Source organism: Salvelinus sp. IW2-2015, linkage group LG31, assembly GCF_002910315.2.
Source record: "Salvelinus sp. IW2-2015 linkage group LG31, ASM291031v2, whole genome shotgun sequence".
Classification (NCBI taxonomy): domain Eukaryota; kingdom Metazoa; phylum Chordata; class Actinopteri; order Salmoniformes; family Salmonidae; genus Salvelinus; species Salvelinus sp. IW2-2015.
Window position 1 is genome coordinate 15,492,609 of NC_036870.1, and position 19,616 is coordinate 15,512,224.

The 19,616-nt window shown below is 42.4% G+C and overlaps 1 protein-coding gene across 1 annotated transcript in view; it reads right to left on the bottom strand.

Moving 5' to 3' along the window:
* LOC111955963 (trafficking protein particle complex subunit 9-like) overlaps positions 1–19,616 on the bottom strand; it is a 211,846-nt gene that overhangs the window by 82,328 nt on the left and 109,902 nt on the right. Inside the window, 2 exon segments of the mRNA XM_023976355.2 lie at positions 821–939; positions 17,893–18,045. Coding sequence (XP_023832123.1) covers positions 821–939; positions 17,893–18,045 — 272 coding nt within the window.

Consider the following 19,616-nt stretch of genomic DNA (forward strand, 5'->3'; position numbering starts at 1 on the left):
TCCTGTATAGATTCTATATATGTAATGGGTTTTGTCAGGCGTTTTCAAAGCCTGAGACAGTGTTGTAATATAAATTGCTGTAATTGCATTTATTTTATTTGCCACGCGCAATTTCAGGAGTTGAGAAATGAACGTGGTATCACTGGAAAGCTGGGATAACCCTCTTTTAAAAGAATAAATCCATCTACACTGCTTTTGAAGACATGTTTTCCCTGGGATTGATTAGATCACCTTTATTCTTTGTTTTGTTCATTTGGTTTAATTTTCTTTTCTATTGTTGCTGTTCCGTTCTTATTTACAGGTTGCTCGGTCTGTTTACTGGAACACGTTTAATTGTTGTATGTAATGAGCCCGTTTGATTCTGAAAATGTCAACAACAACAAAAATGAAATGAAAAAGCTAGAAACAGGCCTAACATTTATTCAGTATTAGAGAACTGAATACAGTTTGACTTAGCTTTCCTTTCACCCTGTCCCCCTCTGTGTACCTTCTTTTCTATGTGTGAAAAGCTGTAGTCTGTCTGTCTGTCCTCAGCTCCCTCCCTGCTTTTTAAACAAACAGTTACACCTACCCTAATTACCCCCAACATGATAGGCTCATTATTTATCTGCAGCATCAGAAAATGGGTTGAAAGACCGAAAGCAATACAAGGAGGGAAATTTAAAAAAAATTCGGAAGCCATGAAATTCAAATGAGTGAAGTGTCACGGAAATTATTAAGTAGAGAAATGTTCATGCTGCAGCCTCACTGTGGTAATAAAAGAGAACATTGTTTAGAGACAATAGGGGAGGAAAGGGGAGAGGAGAGGTGTCAGTCCTACCTTGACGTGGTTGTAGTCTGTCTTGCTGGACTCGCTGCCCAGGGGCTTGGACTCGGCCCGGGGTTTGAGGACTTGTCTCAGGGGGCTGGAGATGGGAAGGCCTGTCACACTGATCCCATCTGGAACAGCAGCAGAGACAATCAGCCAGTCAGAAGACACACGACTACAGTAACCCCAGACTACATTTCATTTAACTACATTGACAGTTGTTTAAACTCACATAAGCATAAAAACACATTGGGGTGAGAGGTTCCCTGAAGCCACAGTTTTCCCTCGTCAAGTCAGGAGCAACTCCTATCTCTTCTTCAAAAACGAGGACATGATCATTTAAATACATGTTGTGAGCAGAATATGAAACAGTAGCTCAAGACCCATCTTTCTTTTTCTATATTTTTAATGCAGAGTTCAGAGCTGTAATCAACACAATCCTCCACAGAGCTTCAGAGGAGCATCAAACAGCCAGATTGGCTTCCTGTATTAATGACTACTGAAGGGGTTACTATTTTCAGCTAGCTACGCTACAGAATACCCCACAGTGTGACGTAGGCACTGAGCACCCAGTCTCTCTGACGTCAGTGGAAAAATCTCTGTCTCCTGAGGGAATCACTGGGCTAGCTGCTGCAAAGATCTGGGCCACAACACACACACTCGCCTTACACACGCACTTACGCACGCGCCAACGAACACACACACACAAAGGAGAACGACGTGGTAGGAATAACAGTTTGAGCCCGCCAGCTCTGACTCCATATTCCTCTTTGATACAAAGCTTGCCAACAAATTCTACTGACATGGCTGGCATGTCCATATTCATAAATCCTCTCAGAGTAGGACTGCTGTTCTCAGATCAGTTTAGCCTTTTAGACCATAATGAATGAGATTACATGGACAGGGTGCACCTGATCCTAGATCAGAACTACTAGGAGATGCTTTGTGAATATGAGCCCAGAACCACTAGAGCTGGCACAGTGTCAGTCAGCATTGTGTCTTTCTCATGCTCCATATCCTACTCACAGAAAGAGATGATATATGCATCCGGACAGAGGGAGGTGAGGGAAAGAGGAAGAGAGAACACTGATAAACAGTCTCTCCATTGACTAGAGCTTCCATAAAGGCCTGTTTCAGCCTGTTTCCAGACACACATACATCTTCATGTCTAATCCTGACAGAGAGAGATGGAGATACAGAGACAAACAGAGAGAGAGACAGAGAGAGTGAGTAACGGGGGGAGAGATTGACGACGACGTCGCACATCATCATCCCTCTTTTCTTGCAATCACTCTCCATCTATCCGTGCCTCTTTCTCTCGCTGTCTCTCTCTCAAACTCTCTCTTCATTCGCCTAGCGGGAGAGTCTGACACTAAATATAAATCACTACAGATTATATTAGTGACAGTGAATTGATCTAATACACAATGACACACTGAAAATCATCAACATAGTCTTCCACAAAAGATGAGGTAATGTGAATTTCTGCAACGCCACCTCTCCGCTCCACACATACTTCTGCTTTTCATAGAAGATGAGTCAAAGCTATTCTAGTAAAAGGGGGCCTATGACTGACTGCATTGTAAACAGAAACCCTTCTTCAATATCCTGTTGAGGGGAGAGGAACATGAGGCTGTAAAATACAAATCAACAAAGTCCCGTTCTGTTCCGTGGAGAGAGAGAGAGAGAGAGACAACACCTGGGCAGAGGTCGACTCTGGAAGCAGCACGCACAGGACCTTTGACCCCCCATTAACATACATTAGTTTATTCGAAGAATCACAGATAGGCAATTTCCGCCCTACACAACAAGAGAGCGAGCGAGAGAAAGAGTACTCACAAGGCGTCTCAGAATAAGGGAGAGAGGGGGAGGGAGAGAGAAAGAGAAAGAGAGAGCAGGAATAGGAATCACAATTACTTGGTATTATTTTAAGAGCTATATGACTCAAAAGTAGCCCAGGTGAGACTGACAGATAACGAGAGACAGAGAAAATAAACACAAATAAATTATAGTGGCTCTTTTCAAAAGCCCACACTTTCTGCTGTCATTATTACAACATCAAACATCCAAATTACAAGCAGGCAGGAGGTTCTTTCAGATGGAAGGAGAGCAGTAGAGGGGGAAAGGGAGAGAGATGAGTAGAGGCCGAGAGAAAGAGATGTAGAGTGAGGGAGAGAGAGAGAGAATAACAGCAAGAAAGAAATCAGAGAGAAAGAGAGATGAGGGAGCAGCAGAGGGAGAGAGACGATGAGAGGAAATGAGAGTGAGATAATGCAGGATCTGAACAAATTATTGCCATCATTACTCACAGCCATTTGAGTCATACTAAATACAGCATTACAGACAGAACCACATCATCCAGATAGACAGAGCAAATAAAGATGTTGTTTTACTATCAATCCCTCATAGATGGTTCTAATCACATTTATCTTGCGAGTTGACAAAGTGAACAATATGTCTTCCATCAAACATCTTATTATCATTTTACATCTATGAATGTTTATGTACTGCTTACTAAAGTGTTATGTATGGATTATGACTGTTAAAGACATGCTTGGGTACTTGGCGACTAAAAGCGGGGGCGCAACTTTGGTTTTTGAAGTGGGGGGGGGGATCTAATTATTATTATTTATTGTTTTATCCAGTCGGATAAAACTGAACTAACTCAACTAAATGACTATCGCCCCGTAGCACTCAATTCTGTCATTATGAAGTGCTTTGAGAGACTAGTCAAAGATCTTATCACCTCCACTCTACCTAATATCCTAGATCCACTCCTGTCACGCTAGGTCAACAGACAATGCAATCGCCATCACACTGCCCTATCCCATCTGGACAAGAGGAATACCTACGTAAGAATGCTGTTCATTGACTACAGCACAGCATACAACACCATAGTACCATCAAAACTCATCATTAAGCTTGAGTCCCGGGGTCTTGACCCCGCCCTGTACAACTGAGTCCTGGACTTCCTGACGAGCCGCCCCCAGGTTGTGAAGGTAGGAAACAACATCTCCACTTCGCTGATCCTCAACACTGGGGCCCCACAAGGGTGCGTGCTCAGCCCCCTCCTGTATTCCCTGTTCACCCATGACTGCGTGGCCATGCACGCCTCCAACTCAATCATCAAGTTTGCAGACGACAACAGTGGTAGGCAGGAAAATAATCTCTCACTCAATGTCTACAAAACAAAAAGAGATGACCATGGACTTCAGGAAACAGCAAAGGGAGCACCCCACTATCCACATCGACGGGACAGCAGTGGAGAAGTTGGAAAGTTTTAAAGTTTCTCAGTGTACATATCACCGACAAACTAAAATGGTTCATACACACAGACAGTGTGGTGAAGAAGTCGCAACAGCGCCTCTTCAACCTCAGCAGGCTGAGAAAATGTGGCTTGTCACCGAAAACCCTCAATAACTTGTACAAGTGCAGAATCGAGAGCATCCTGTCGGGCTGTATCACCGCCTGGTACGGCAACTGCACCGCCCATAACCACAAGGCTCTCCAGGGGGTGGTGCGGTCTGCACAACGCATCACCGGGGGCAAACTACCTGCCCTACAGGACACCTACAACACCTGATGTCACAGGAAGGCAAAAAAGATCATCAAGGACAACAACCACCCATGATAGCGGGTGGTATCTTCAGAAGGCGAGGTCAGAACAGGTGCATCAAGGCTGGGACAGAGATGTTGAAAAACAGCTTCTATCTCAAGGCCATCAGATTGTTAAACAGCCACCACTAGCACAGAGAGGCAGCTGCCTACCTACAGACTTGATATCACTGGCCACTTTAATAAATGGAACACTAGTCACTTTAATAATGCCACTTTAAGAATGTTTACATATCTCGCATTACTTATCTCATATGTCTATACAGTATACTGTTTACTACACTATCTATTCTTTACTATCTATTGCATCTTAGCCACTCTGTCACTTCTCATCCATATATTTTAAATGTATATATTCTCATCCCATTCCTTTACTAGATTGTGTGTATTAGGTTTTGTTGTGGAATTGTTAGATATTACCTGTTAGATACTGCTGCACTGTCGGATCTAGAAGCATAAGCATTTAGCTACACTCGCAATAACATCTGCTCACCATGTGTATGTGACCAATAACATTTGATTTGATTTTGATAAACACTCCAAACAGTCTACCCAACCACTCAGAGGCATCCCATGGTCCTAAAGCACACCATTGCCTCATTTCTGGGGGGGGGGCAAAAATGTAATTTCATAAAATGTTGGGATGTTGCCCCCCCGTACCCAGTGAAAGTTGCTCCCCAAACAAAGTATGTTTTTCAAATCCAGCTTTGAGCTGGATGTCTCAATGTGTAGTTCATGCTTGCATAATCTATGAGCAGAATTACTGTTTTACCATGATTAGCCTCAAAATCCCTGGTTTGAAAGCAACTGTTTTCTTGAAGCTCTGCCACACCATTTTCCCTATATTTCCCCCCACTTGGGACAGCCCCTAGCAATTTGAGTTCTTGCCAATGAGCTTCAGTCCCTCGCATTTGAATGACTACTAGCAAGAGGCGTGCCCAGCACTGTCCAGTGAGGTTGCAGTGCGGGCCCAACCGCTTAGCGGACACAGCAGAGAGAGAGCAAGAGAGCGAAAGAGCAATGACGTGGTGCACATATCTGCACATATGTGATGTACTATGCAATTTTTAAGGACCACTTTTGGCTCGTGAGTGCTACTTTCAGGACTACTGGCTAAAAAGTATACACAATGTACACACAAGTACCAGAGAATCTCTTTAATAAGAAGTCCTTTTTAGGAATCAAATATTTTTGACAGAAAGAAATGTACATAGATATTTACATAGACATCGGTTTTGTCAAACAGTATTAATGTCCCACAATTACGAAAGAGGTTTATTACATTTTCAATAAATAATTGGTCAATTAAATCAATAATGGAATCCATAGGACTGACCAAAATATTGCTCAGTTCAAATTTCCGGTTTCAATAGCACTTTAAATGGTCGCTGCACTCTGTTGATTGAGCCAATAGAATAATTGGTCCCCTGAAATGAGGGTCCATTCAGTCTATACAGAAATACTGGGCTGAATAGAACAGACTCATTGAGCTGCTGTCGCTCCTGCCTCTGGAACCCAACAGATTATGACATTACAATGTAGAATGGAAGCTCCGTAATAGTCAGTCAATTGTAGGAGCTGATCTTCATATAATAAGACATAGTTCACTCTGAATACCTCACAAAGTCATATCTAGGTACGTTTGAAGAAACATTTTTATGTTAATCAAATAGGTACAGTCTGTCTATCTTCTGCATATTCTGTAATCCTATCACAATGGTAATGTGATGAGCTGAATAGGCAAGGACGAATCGCAACTCTCCCCAAAGCGGAATGACATCATCTGCAAAGAAGTCCGTTGATTGACAGATATTCTATCTGCGGTACATTGGGAACATTACGAGCGGAGCGACAAGAAGGTTACAACACTGACACCCCCCCCTCTGTAATTATGCCGTCTTTTCTAAATTAATCTCCCTGGCAGTTTTACTTCCTTTAAATGACGTTGTTGTTCGCTGACATTTGAGCATCCACGGGCTAATGTGTTTATACTGTCTGCTATGCCCATCTTTTACCTGCTCCTCACCTCCCTAGGACGACCAGACGCTAGTCCCTAGCTCTTATTGAGATGGGGAGGACGACTAGTGCACTGGCTGGAGACTTCAGCCAACACAGAATAATATACAATAGTCTACTTAGCATACGCTTTTATCCAAAGCCAATTACAGTGGAGTGAGTGCATACTTGTTGCATACATTATTAGAAAGGGTATGAGACCCCTGCGGTAATTGAACCAACAACTAGGTCTGGCACAATTATCGTATAATTGCGTAACCATCCATTATGGACAATAACCGTGAACAAAAAATAATAATCTTCATTATCGTCGTACCCATTATACGGGTTGAAAATGGCACTGATAAATGGCTGTATTGAAACGCAGTGGCTGTACAGTAACATGCTATAGATGACATCAGAACTCTGACTCTGAGCTTCACAGAGTTGAACTTGAGCACTTTGCACGAGAAGTTTCCCGCATCCCTCCTGCTAATTGGGCAACTTTTACAATTTTTTTGTTGTCTGAATGAGGGAAATTATGTAAATGAAGAGGATTATGTATTATGAAAGATGAGACGTTGAAGATTATAATGAATACCGCTTTGATGTCATACAAGCAAGCCAAACACCTGTGAATCCAAACGTGTTCATGTCATATCCAGTGTCAATGATTATGATCACTATATTTTAGGTGCAGTTACAAGATGACATGGCATAATTTTTTATTTTTATTTAACTAGGCAAGTCAGTTAAGAACAAATTCTTATTTACAATTACGGTCTACCTCGGCCAAACCCGGACGATGCTGGGCCAATTGTGCGCCGCCCTATGGGACTCCCAATCACAGCCAAATGTGATGCAGCCTGGATTCGAACAAGGTACTGCAGTGAAGCCTCTTGCACTGAGATGCAGTGCCTTAGAACACTGGGCCACTCTGGAGCCCTCATATCCTGGGTTGTTCTGAATGCACTCATGACAAAATGATTATCGGTTTCCCTGAATTGCATTGTGGAAGCCAAACACTGTGAAATCGTATTTTAGAACTTATCTAGTCATGTTGGTAATAGAACAGGCTTTCACATGATGCCCACCTGACCTAGATTGCGATTTATAGTGGACCGTTTTTGGATGGCGGAAACAACAGTAATTGTGTGATGGCGGGGATGCAGGGTTGTTCCAAACAAAACAACCACAAGTCTGCTTGCTCTAGTTCCTTTACGGTACAGCTAGGAAAGCTCAAAATAGCACCTTATAGTTGAACTCTTCTTTGAGTCATAAAAGTGCATTGAAATGACTTAGGAACTGTGTACACTTTGGAGAGGTGTGTGACCACTTGGAGACACCAGTTAGTCCTCTCACTCAAACCTTTGTTATTTATATGTCTTATGTTATACCTACCCACATTTCCCAGGAATATTCTTATCATGTTACTGAATGTATCCAGAGTATTTTCAGATTCTTTATCAACCAATGCAGCAAAAAGTACAGTAAATGTAAAATGCACATAAAATGTGCTGTGTAATGTTGGGATTCAGTCTTGTGAACTGTTGTGTCCTCCCTGTGGTCTAATCATTTTCCCATAATCTCCAAACTGTTCCCTTTCAATTGATACCATTGTTATGCATATCTTTTTCATATTTATTCTGTAAGAAGCATTTCAATTTAGCCCTATCGACCCTAAGAGACATCTGAAAGCGCATCATCCACATATACACGCTCAGGTAGGCTAATAACATATTGATAATGCTAGCTAGCAGACCACAACTTGTGACAACTTTGATACAATATAGCTATAGTAGCCTATAGTACGTCAAGGGGCATGGCTCCAGACTGTGAGCTGAACATTCATTAGTCTAAATGGTCACCTCACTCAAAGGTTTCCTATTTTTTGAGCAGCTAAAACCATGATTTTGTCAAACAGTAAAAGTGCATTATCCCCATGATTCATGTAATGAAAGTTTCTGCCCAGTCCCTGGGCGCTGTTTCACTGGGCCTGCTGCTGTGGTGAGCAAGCCTCTTGATGTGCGCTCCGGGAGTGAGAAAAAAGGCTTCTGGTTGTATAACATTTCAAAATCCAATTACGGGAAATACATAGCTTTGGAAGCAACTACTGTTGTTCACAGCTTTCTGTGGGTATACTTTCTATTATTTGAAAAGGAATAGGAGAGCCGCACACTCTAGGAGCTCTGATGCAATCATTTAATAACCTAATAACCAATGTTTCCACAGACAAGTGGTCTTCATCACGGTATCGCGGGTCACTAGTTCATATAGTGTCAAAGAACACAAACAGGTGTCTGTAATCATGGCCGGGTGTGGAGTGAAATCATTGGTTAATTTTCAGATATAATAGAACATACAAAAAACATGAATGGATACCATAACGATCATAGGTACTATTTGGCTACATAGGCCTACAAACATTTACAATAAATAGCAAAATCACAATAATCACAAGAATGGCTTCAGATCAAAGTATACGTTGAGACCGAGGGGAGCAACGGTCTTTAAATTAAAGATCCAGGCAGCCTCTCATCCCTCTCCTAGGGAGGGTGACGTGTTCGATGCCGATATAACGTAGGAACGAAATCGAGTGATTCGCTACCAAAAAGTGGGCTGCAACTGGGTAGACCGAGTTTTTGCACCTAATGGTGCTACGATGCTCCGAGATTCGTGATTTTAATTCGCGCTTCGTTTTTACTCACAAAAGTTACAAGATATATAACTGCCTGAGTGGAGCACGTGATAGCACCTTTGACTGGGATCTGTTTCCCAGTAAAAAGCACCCTACTGACAAAAAGCTCTAAAACGATGCCGAATGATAATTCCTTTCCTGACACTGGTCAAAGACGCAAACAAGATTACTTTGAATACAGCCAAAGGGAACATGATAAGATAATTGTATCGGAGTCCCTTTTTGACATGCCCGGGGGTAACTCTGACCTCTCGAAATAACTGTTAAATGTATCTAAGCGCCAGACGACAACGCATCTACATATAGTCACTGTTAATGATTATGTGTGTCAAGGCATTATTCTACGGGGACTCGTAGCGTACAGATGATTTCTGGGAGCGCTGGTGTGCCATCCTGAACAAATTCTCTATTGATTTAATGACATTAATTGTTGACCAGTTGAAAAAGGTTTTTATTGAAATGGATAACACGATTGAAGAGAAACTCAAAGCTCTGCTAGGAGCTGTTAATGATGGGAACTGATGAAAACTAACCAAGCGCTCCAGGACAAGTTGTCTACAGAAATAAAGAAACCAAGACAAAACCAAGACAAACCAAGACAAAACAGACAAGGCCGAGGACAAAGTCTACTTCTGGAGAAACCCTGACAAAAGAGGTCCTGCTCTTCCTCTCCATGACAGACGCAGGAGGGAGGCCGCTTACTTCTATCCACCCCCGTCTGGCCAACGCTCTACAGCCAGCGCCTCGTCCACTTCCAGTGCACATACTCCGATTCCTTTTAGAAGTAAGAGTTATTTTGTACCTCCAGCCAATCGCAATCTGCCATTGAGAAAATCCAAAACAAATCGAGAAAATCTCTTTCAAGGAGTCTCGCAAAAATAAGCATTCTTAAATCCTCACTACCCGCTATTCAAAATGCTCTGAACAAATTAAGGGAATCGTTCAAACATTGGCACATTCTAAGATCCGATGACAGTATCGGTAATGTTTAAATCGGACCCTCCCTTGGTCGTATTCTCGCAGGGCAGAAATCTCAGAGATCAATTGGTAAACCAAAATACCCCTGCACATCGTTTGTGCCTCTACCGGATGGAAACTAGTGTATTGTCTGCACTCAATGCAATGGCACTTACAAATGTAGATCCTTTACACACCCCCAAACAGGGAAACAGATCCCAATCAAAGGTGTTATCATGTGCTCCATTAAGGCAGTTATTTATCTTACAACTTGTCCTTGTGGTAAAAACTGTGTGGGTAAAATGAGGCGCGAATTAAAAAGACTATGGAGAAATGTGTTTTTTGTAGGATTTTTCTATAAAACGCAGAACATATTATCTGTGGTAAACGCAGGCTTAGGAGCTCTTATATGTTTAATTCTAGAAGAATCTGCATCCGCGAATGTAACATTTTGTGAATTTTAAAGCAATTACACGACGTCAAAAGTTTTAGAACACCAACTGATTCAAGGGTTTTTCTTTATTTTTAGTCTTTTCTACATTGTATAATAATAGTGAATACAACAAAACTATGAAATAACACATATGGAATAATGTTTTTTTTTTACAGAACTCAAAATAGATTTTAGATTCTTCAAAGTAGCTACCCTTTGCCTTGATGACAGCTTTGCACACGCTTGGCATTCTCTCAACCAGCATCAACTGGAATGCTTTTCCAACAGTCTTGAAGGAATTCCCACATATGCTGAGCACTTGTTTGCTTCTTTTCCTTCACTCATCCCAAACCATCTCAATTTGGTTGAGGTCGGGGGATTGTGGAGGCCAGATCATCTGATGCAGCACTCCATCACTCTCCTTCTTGATAAAATAGCCCTTACACAACCTGGAGGTGTGTTGGGTCATTGTCCTGTTGAAAAACAAATTATAGTACCACTAAGCACAAAACAGATGGGATGGCGTATCGCTGCAGAATGCTGTGGTAGCCATGCTGGTTTAGTGTGCCTTGAATTCTAAATAAATCAGACAGTGTCACCAGCAAAGCCCCGCCACACCATCACACCTCCTCCTCCACACTTCACGGTGGGAACCACACATGCAGAGATCATCTGTTCACCTACTCTGTGTCTCACAAAGACACAGCGGTTGGAACCAAAATTCTCCAATTTGGACTCCAGACAAAAATACACATTTCCACCAGTCTAATGTCCATTGCTCGTGTTTCTTGGCCCAAGCAAGTCTCTTCTTCTTAATGGTGTCCTTTAGTAGTCGTTTCTATGCAGAAATTCGACAATGAAGGCCTGATTCACACAGTCTCCTCTGAACAGTTGATATTGAGATGTGTCAGTTACTTGAACTCTGTGAAACATTTATTTGGGCTGCAATTTCTGAGGCTGGTAACTCCAATGAACTTATCCTCTTGCAGCAGAGGTAACTCTGGGTGTTCCATTCCATTCCATACAACAAAACAAATAAAATCTCTTAAGCCGGTGTTAACCTCAGACCTTACTTTCGGTGTTTATCCCGAAACCCCATTCATTACCCCCTTAGGAATGTCTTAACAAACCAGAGATGACTAATTTCAGTTTTTTAGGACTACAAGGTGGCAAGCTCTATAGGTGAAGCATGAATATGTTAGCTAGCGCTGGCTACATACAGTACATATTTTATCTTACTTTAACTTCTAATGACGGAAAACACTGACCAACCCCGTCACAATTTTCCCTGGATTTTTCATTCGTTGTCATGTCAAAAAACAATGTATTCAAAGTGCTGCCCACTATATTCCAACTATGGAATTACAATAATCATTATATTTCCATGATTGCAGCAGTTCACCAATTAGGCCTATATATTTTTCGCCCATATCATGCAGCCCTACGTGGCAAAGTGTGGAAATGATAACAAATGAGTGCAGGAAATGTATGACAATTATTTTTGGTTGAAGTTAGATTGAACAGCAGTAAACAATCAGAATGGAAAAATCCCCATTGAATTCCCTAAACTTGAGGAGTCTAGGTAGACGATATTTAGCCTATTATATGTGACTGATTACAGGGTCCTAGGTATTTGACATTAGTTCCGACTTCACAGGAGGACCGTTTATTATTTTAAAAAATTGTTGTTGCAGAAATGCCTTCTTGAACACGTGAACTTTCATGTGCCTTAATTACAAATGTGTATGTGATATGTAAATATGAATAACAATACTAAATTACGGGCCTAGTTAAGCCAAGGAGAAAGCATTGAGCTACAATCACCTCAAATTGTTGTCCCCCTTGATAAATGAGCAAAAAAGACAGTATAAAATAAGCAATACAAATACTGATCTACAGTGAATGTATACTCCAGTGAGTGAGTGAGTGAGTGAGTGAGTGAGTGAGTGAGTGAGTGAGTGAGTGAGTGAGTGAGTGAGTGAGTGAGTGAGTGAGTGAGTGAGTGAGTGAGTGAGTGAGTGAGTAGAGCTAAGGGATATACTACAAAGCAGGATCAGTGAGTTAGCCAGTTAACTGACATAAATATTTAAAAATAGCGTTTTATTTTTTACAAAGATAAGCTTGAACGTTGCATGTGACAACGACACATAAATAAATGGGCGTTGTCTAATTGAATCAACAAACAAAACACATATCTAAGTAACGCATTCTTAATGAACCAGAAAAACTATAGTTTTTTCAGGTTGTTTATCAAAGTTCTGGCGAACTCATTGATCCTACTTTGCAGAACCCCTCTGGACTCAAGGAGAGGTATAAACTGGTCTAGGTAAGAAACAAAAAATGTACGTCTCGGCTCCTCTGAAACCCCGTTTTCAAGAACAAAGGAAATTACATCTTGTGCCTGAGCCAGGCCCAAAAATTAAGGGATGATTTGCATGGTCACTTTGATATAGATTGCAGCCATTTAAATGTGACATGAGAACTTCTTCTTTATACAGTTGAAGTCAGAAGTTTACATCCACTTAGGTTGGAGTCATTAAAACTCATTTTTCAACCAGTCCACAAATGTCTTGTTAACAAACTATAGTTTTGGCAAGTCGAATAGGACATCTACTTTGTCCATGACAAGTCATTTTTCCAACAATTCTTTACAGACAGATTATTTCACTTCTAATTCACTGTATCACAATTCCAGCGGGTCAGAAGTTTACATACACTAAGTTGACTGTCTTTAAACAGCTTGGAGAATTCCAGAAAATGATGTCATGGCTTTAGAAGCTTCTGATAGGCTAATTGACATCATTTGAGTCAATTGGAGGTGCACCTGTGGATGTATTTCAAGGCCTACCCTCAAACTCAGTGCCTCTTTGCTTGACATCATGGGAAATCAAAAGAAATCAGCCAAGACTTCAGTTTATTTTTTTTGAGACCTCCAAAAGTCTGGTTCATCCTTGGGAGCAATTTCCAAACCCCTGAAGGTACCATGTTCATCTGTACAAACAATAGTACACAAGTATAAACACCATGGGACAACGCAGTCATCATACCGCTCAGGAAGGAGACGCTTTCTGTCTCCTAGAGATAAATGTACTTTGGTGCGAAGTGCAAATCAATCCCAGAACAACAGCAAAGGACCATGTGAAAATGCTGGAGGAAACCGGTACAAAAGTATCTATATCCACAGTAAAACGAGTCCTAAATCAACATAACCTGAAAGGCCGCTCAGCAAGGAAGAAGCCACTGCTCCAAAACCGCCATAAAAAAGCCAGACTACAGTTTGCAACTGCACATGGGGACAAAGATCGTACTTTTTGGAGAAATGTTCCTCTGGTCTGATGAAACAAAAATAGAACTGTTTGGCCATAAGATCATCGTTATGTTTGGAGGAAAAAGGGGGAGGCTTGCAAGCCGAAGAACACCATCCCAAACCGTGAAGCACGGGGGTGCAGCATCATGTTGTGGGGTGCTTTGCTGCAGGAGGGACTGGTGCACTTCACAAATAGATGGCTTCATGAGGGAGGAAAATTTATGTGGATATATTGAAGCAACATCTCAAGACATCAGTCAGGAAGTTAAAGCTTGGTCGCAAATGGGTTTTCAAATGGACAATGACCCCAAGCATCCTTCCAAAGTTTGTGGCAAAATGGATTAAGGACAACAAAGTCAAGGTATTGGAGCGGCCATCACAAAGCCCTGACCTCAATCCCATGGAAAATTTGTGGGTAGAACTGAAAAAGCGTGTGCGAGCAAGCAGGCAACTACAAACCTGATTCAGTTACACCAGCTCTGTCAAGAGGAATGGGCCAAAATGCACAAAACTTATTGTGGGAAGCTGTGGAAGGCTACCCAAAACGTTTGACCCAAGTTAAACAATTTAAAGGCAATGCTACCAAAATACTAATTGACTGTATGTAAACTTCTGACCCACTGGAATGTTGATGAAAGAGACAAAAGCTGAAATAATTCTCTCTATTATTATTCTGACATTTCACATTCTTAGAATAAAGTGGGGATTTTAACTGACCTAAGACAGGGATTTATTTTTTATTTTTTTAAATAAATTTATCCCATTTTCTCCCCAATTTTCGTGGTATCCAATCGCTAGTAATTACTATCTTGTCTCATCGCTACAACTCCCGTACGGGCTCGGGAAGACGAAGGTCGAAAGCCATGCGTCCTCCGAAGCACAACCCAACCAAGCCGCACTGCTCTTACACAGCGCGCCTCCAATCCCGAAGCCAGCCGCACCAATGTGTCGGAGGAAACACCGTGTACCTGCCCCCTTGGTTAGCGCGCACTGCGCCCGGCCCGCCACACGAGTCGCTGGAGCGCGATGAGACAAGGATATCCCTACCGGCCAAACCCTCCCTAACCCGGACGACGCTATGCCAATTGTGCGTCACCCCACGGACCTCCCGGTCGCGGCCGGCTGCGACAGAGCCTGGGCGCGAACCCAGAGACTCTGGTGGCGCAGCTAGCACTGCGATGCAGTGCCCTAGACCACTGCGCCACCCGGGAGGCCCCCAGACAGGGAATTTTTACTTGGATTAAATGTCAGGAATTGTGAAAAACTGAGCTTAAATGTGTTTGGCTAATGTAAGCTTCCGACTTCAACTGTATATATCAACGTTTGGAGAAGTGAGGGCGGAAGAGAAGAATCTCTCCACTCCATCCATTATTCAAATAATCAGCGCTATTTTAGTCGGTTAATTTGCAAATCAGTTCCAAATACCGATCTCAAACCTCAAACACTTTAAGGAATTATTTCAAGTGCTTTTTACAGTATGACAATCAGTATGACAATCAGACCCGAATGACCCGAAGGACAGACACAAAATATATCATATCAATGCAGACAGACAGTGAGGGAGAAAGGGGGAGAGGGATAGCAATAGAGTGAGAGAGAAAGTATAAAGATCAGAATGCTTCTGACACACCAAGCATGCCGCGAGCTGCAATTTATTCTCCTAGAAAGAGGGGGAGGGAGGGAGGGAGGGAGGGAGGGAGGCGCTAGCTGTTGATGCTTATCGCCAAGCCGAATGTGCAGCTCAAGAGGTGAAGGATCCATTCAATTCCCACACAGGGCCAATGGCTTACTTTATACATACACATTCTGTCTGTCGGGGGTCAGTAAATGGAAACAGCCTTGAATGCCTCAAAACCATTTCTGAAGTGCTATCACTTGAGGACGAAAGGAAGGCGTTATTTATACTATTATAGGTTCTCTTTCACAACAAGACACCCTGATGTCGTCATGAAAAAAAGTTATCTTTACCTGGCTGTGACAGAGACCGTTTCACTGTAATGAGTCTTCTCAAGCACAAAACCAGTGAATTATAAACAGAAAATTCAGTTTTTACGACGTATTATGCCACATTGTTCTCTCTGGAGTGCTCTTTCAATAGTTTGCAGTGAATTCAAATGCAATGCAATTCCAAACCTCATCAGGCATATTAACATGTAGCACGCTGTCTGTTTGTCTGAAGAAGTGTCAAACTTTAAATTAGTGAAGGTGCAATACTTAATCAACCCACAGCGCAAAGCACCACCACCACTAAATTAGTTAAACAATAAAAATGCTAATAATCCTCAGCAGTAAGCATGTTAATACATTAATGAGGGGAAAAAACTATGTATTAAGACTTGGGGGTAGCAAATACACTATATTTACAAAAGTATGTGGGCACCCCTGAAAATTGGTGGATTCAACTATTTCAGCCACACCCGTTGCTGACAGGTGTATAAAATCGAGCACACAGCCATGCAATCGCCACAGACACTCCAACATGGGCAGTAGAATGGCCTTAAAGAGCTCAGCGACTTTCAACCTTGCCCCATCTTAGGATGCCAACTTTCCAACAAGTCAGTGCGTCAAATTTCTGACCTGCTAGTGCTGCCGCAGCCAACTGTAAGTGCAGTTGTTGTGAAGTGGAAACGTCTAGGAGCAACAGCAACAATGGCTCAGCAGAATGGACCACTGAGTGATAAAAATGGTCTGTCCTCGGTTGCAACACTCACTACTGAGTTCCAAACTGCCTCTGGAAGCAACGTCAGCACAATAATTATTTGTCAGGAGCTTCATGAAATGGATGAAGCAGCCGCACACAAGCCTAAGATCACCATGCGCAATGCCAAGCATCAGCTGGAGTGGGGTAAAACTCGCCACCATTGGACTCTGGAGCAGTGGAAACGTGTTCTCTGGAGTGATGAATCATGCTTCACCATCTGGCAGTCCGATAGACAAATATGGGTTTGGCAGATGCCAGGAAAACGCTACCTGCCCCAATGCATAATGCTAACTGTAAAGTTTGGTGAAGGAGGAATAATGGTCTGGGGCTGTTTTCATGGTTCAGGCCCCTTAGTTCCAGTGAAGGGAAATCTGAACGCTACAGCATACAATGATATTCTAGACAATGCCCCTGTGCACAAAGCGAGGTCCATACAGAAATGGTTTGTTGAGATTGGTGTGGAAGAACTTGACTGGCCTGCACAGAGCCCTGACCTCAACCCCATCAAAATTGGTATGAATTGGAACGCTGACTCGAAGTCAGGCATAATTGCCCAACATCAGTGCCTGACCTCACTAATTCTCTTGTGGCTGAATGGAAGCAAGTCCCTGCAGCAATGTTCCAACATCTAGTGGAAAGCCTTCCCAGAAGAGTGGAGGCTGTTATATCAGCAAAGGGGGGACCAACTCTATATTAAGGCCCATGATTTTGGAATGAGATGTTTGACGAGCAGTTGCCCAGATACATTTGGTCATGTAGTGTAAGATCCAGCAGGACATAGCATCGGTCCAGAAAGTCACCAACAAAATACACAATGGTTTCACAGGTTTTTTGTTTAAGGAAGCCCTGTTTGCTTTATCTCCTTTATTCAATTACTGCCCCGCTAATTAAAACTGTATGTTAAATAGCCTCAAAGATAATGATTGAAAGTCAGGGGCACACACACACACAGAGAGACAGAGAGAGAGACAGACAGACAGACAGACAGAGAGAGAGAGAGAGAGAGAGAGAGAGGCAAGACGACAGCAAAGAGAGAAATCAAAGTGAGAGGGGAGTCTGCTGTTTGCATGGTTACCTCTGTTGAATGAGTCTCAACACACCTCTCTGGAACACTCAGCTACTGGGTAGGGCAGTAAACACAGACTCAACTCTGCATTCAGTACATGTTTAACCAGTGCTATGGGGTCATGGAGCTGAGAACTCAATGCTTTCCAGAAAGGCAAACCCAAAATAGATAAATAGAAGTGTGCTCTACTGGGAATACCCGCCTAAAAGAGTTTTGCTTCTACTGGTTTCAATTGACAATGTTGGTCGGAGAGCACCTGGATAATGTTGTTTGGGAGACCTTTGCGGCCCGTCTGGAATTGAAACCACTCACCATCGTTGAGGTCCTGTAGCAGGTTCTCTCCTCCAGAGAAGTCCAGTCTGACTTTGATGTTGACGGTGAGGGTGACAGACTGGCCTGGCTTCAGAGGCAGCTGAGACCCCGCCTCGTCCAGGTCCCAGCTCAGGAACTCTCCAAACAACTTCTCTACGGGAAACAATACAACAAGACAACGAATAAAGTAGAGCAGAGAGAAAACCTTCAGAGTCAGACTTTGTGGAGACAACAGGCATAGATAATATCTATATATTGAGAGAGAGAGAGAGAGAGAGAGGAGAAGTAATGAAACATTATACTCTATGAATCTCAGGACCACCTCTCTGAGGTAGTCAATACTTTATATGAAAAAAAAAATGTTTTAACCTTTATTTAACTAGGCAAGTCAGTTAAGAACAAATTCGTATTTACAATGACAGCCTACCAAAAGGCCTCCTGCAGGGACGGGGGCTGGGATTAAAAATAAAAATACATTAAAAAAAATATATAGGACAAAACACACAAGAGAGATAACACTACATAAAGAGAGACCTAAGGCAACAACACATGGCAACACAGCACGGTAGCAACACAACATGACAACAACATGGTAGCAACACAACATGGTAGCAGCACAAAACATGGTACAAACAGTATTTGGCACAGACAACAGCAGAACGGGCAAGAAGGTAGAGACAACAACACATCACGTGAAGCAGCCACAACTGTCAGTAAGAGTGTCCATGATTGAGACTTTGAATGAAGAGCTGGAGATAAAACGGTCCAGTTTGAGTGTGTTTGTTGCAGCTCGTTCCAGTCGCTAGCTGCAGTGAACTGAAAAGAGTAGGGACCCAGGAATGTAATGAATAATAGTATAATAATAGTGCCCTTCTCAACTCACGTCTAAACTTTGTTATAGAAACAAAGACTGTTTGTTCTTGAAAGAGTAAGAGAGGAGCGTCCTAGTGGACTCTCTCCCAGCACTTATTGGACCACAACAAACAAAATGTTCCTTCAGCAACAAAAAATACATCCAGAGTTTTTTCCTGAGTTGCACAGTTTTTGTACAGAAGCTAAAATGAATCAGAAAACATAATGGTGGGTAGTAACTTTCAAGTCTGGTTGGAACTTAGCAGAGCATGACAGCAAAATGACAGGGATAAGACACGACTTTACATGGTCTAACATTTTCAAAACCAGGAAATAAGCAGGATGCCATCTCCTGGGTTTGTACCAATAGGTAATTGAAATGAAATTTGTTTTGCATATGTAAGCATCTAGCTGCTGACACAGACTGATCTGGAGCTTATTGCGCTGCTGGCCATTTCAGCATCGAGACGAGAAGATTCATAGTATTACTTGCATATTATTGACATGTAGAGGGCATCCAATTCTGTGTGTGTGTGTGTGTGTGTGTGTGTGTGTGTGTGTGTGTGTGTGTGTGTTGTGTGTGTGTGTGTGTGTGTGTGTGTGTGTTGTGTGTGTGTTTGTTGTGTGTGTGTGTGGTGTGTGTGGTGTGTTGTTTGGTGTGTCTTCATGCGTGTCTACATCACAGCGTAAACCCTGCTCATCTGATGTATGAGACTAAACTATGACAACCCTGGGTGAAAGGTAATAGCTACCATTGGTGGTTGCAGGTCAGCTAACTATCATCACTCAACAATAGCAGTGTTACACTCCGTCCGTAAACTAAACGGCTGATTTATGTTCAACGTTAACCCTGCAGGCACCTGAGACTTATG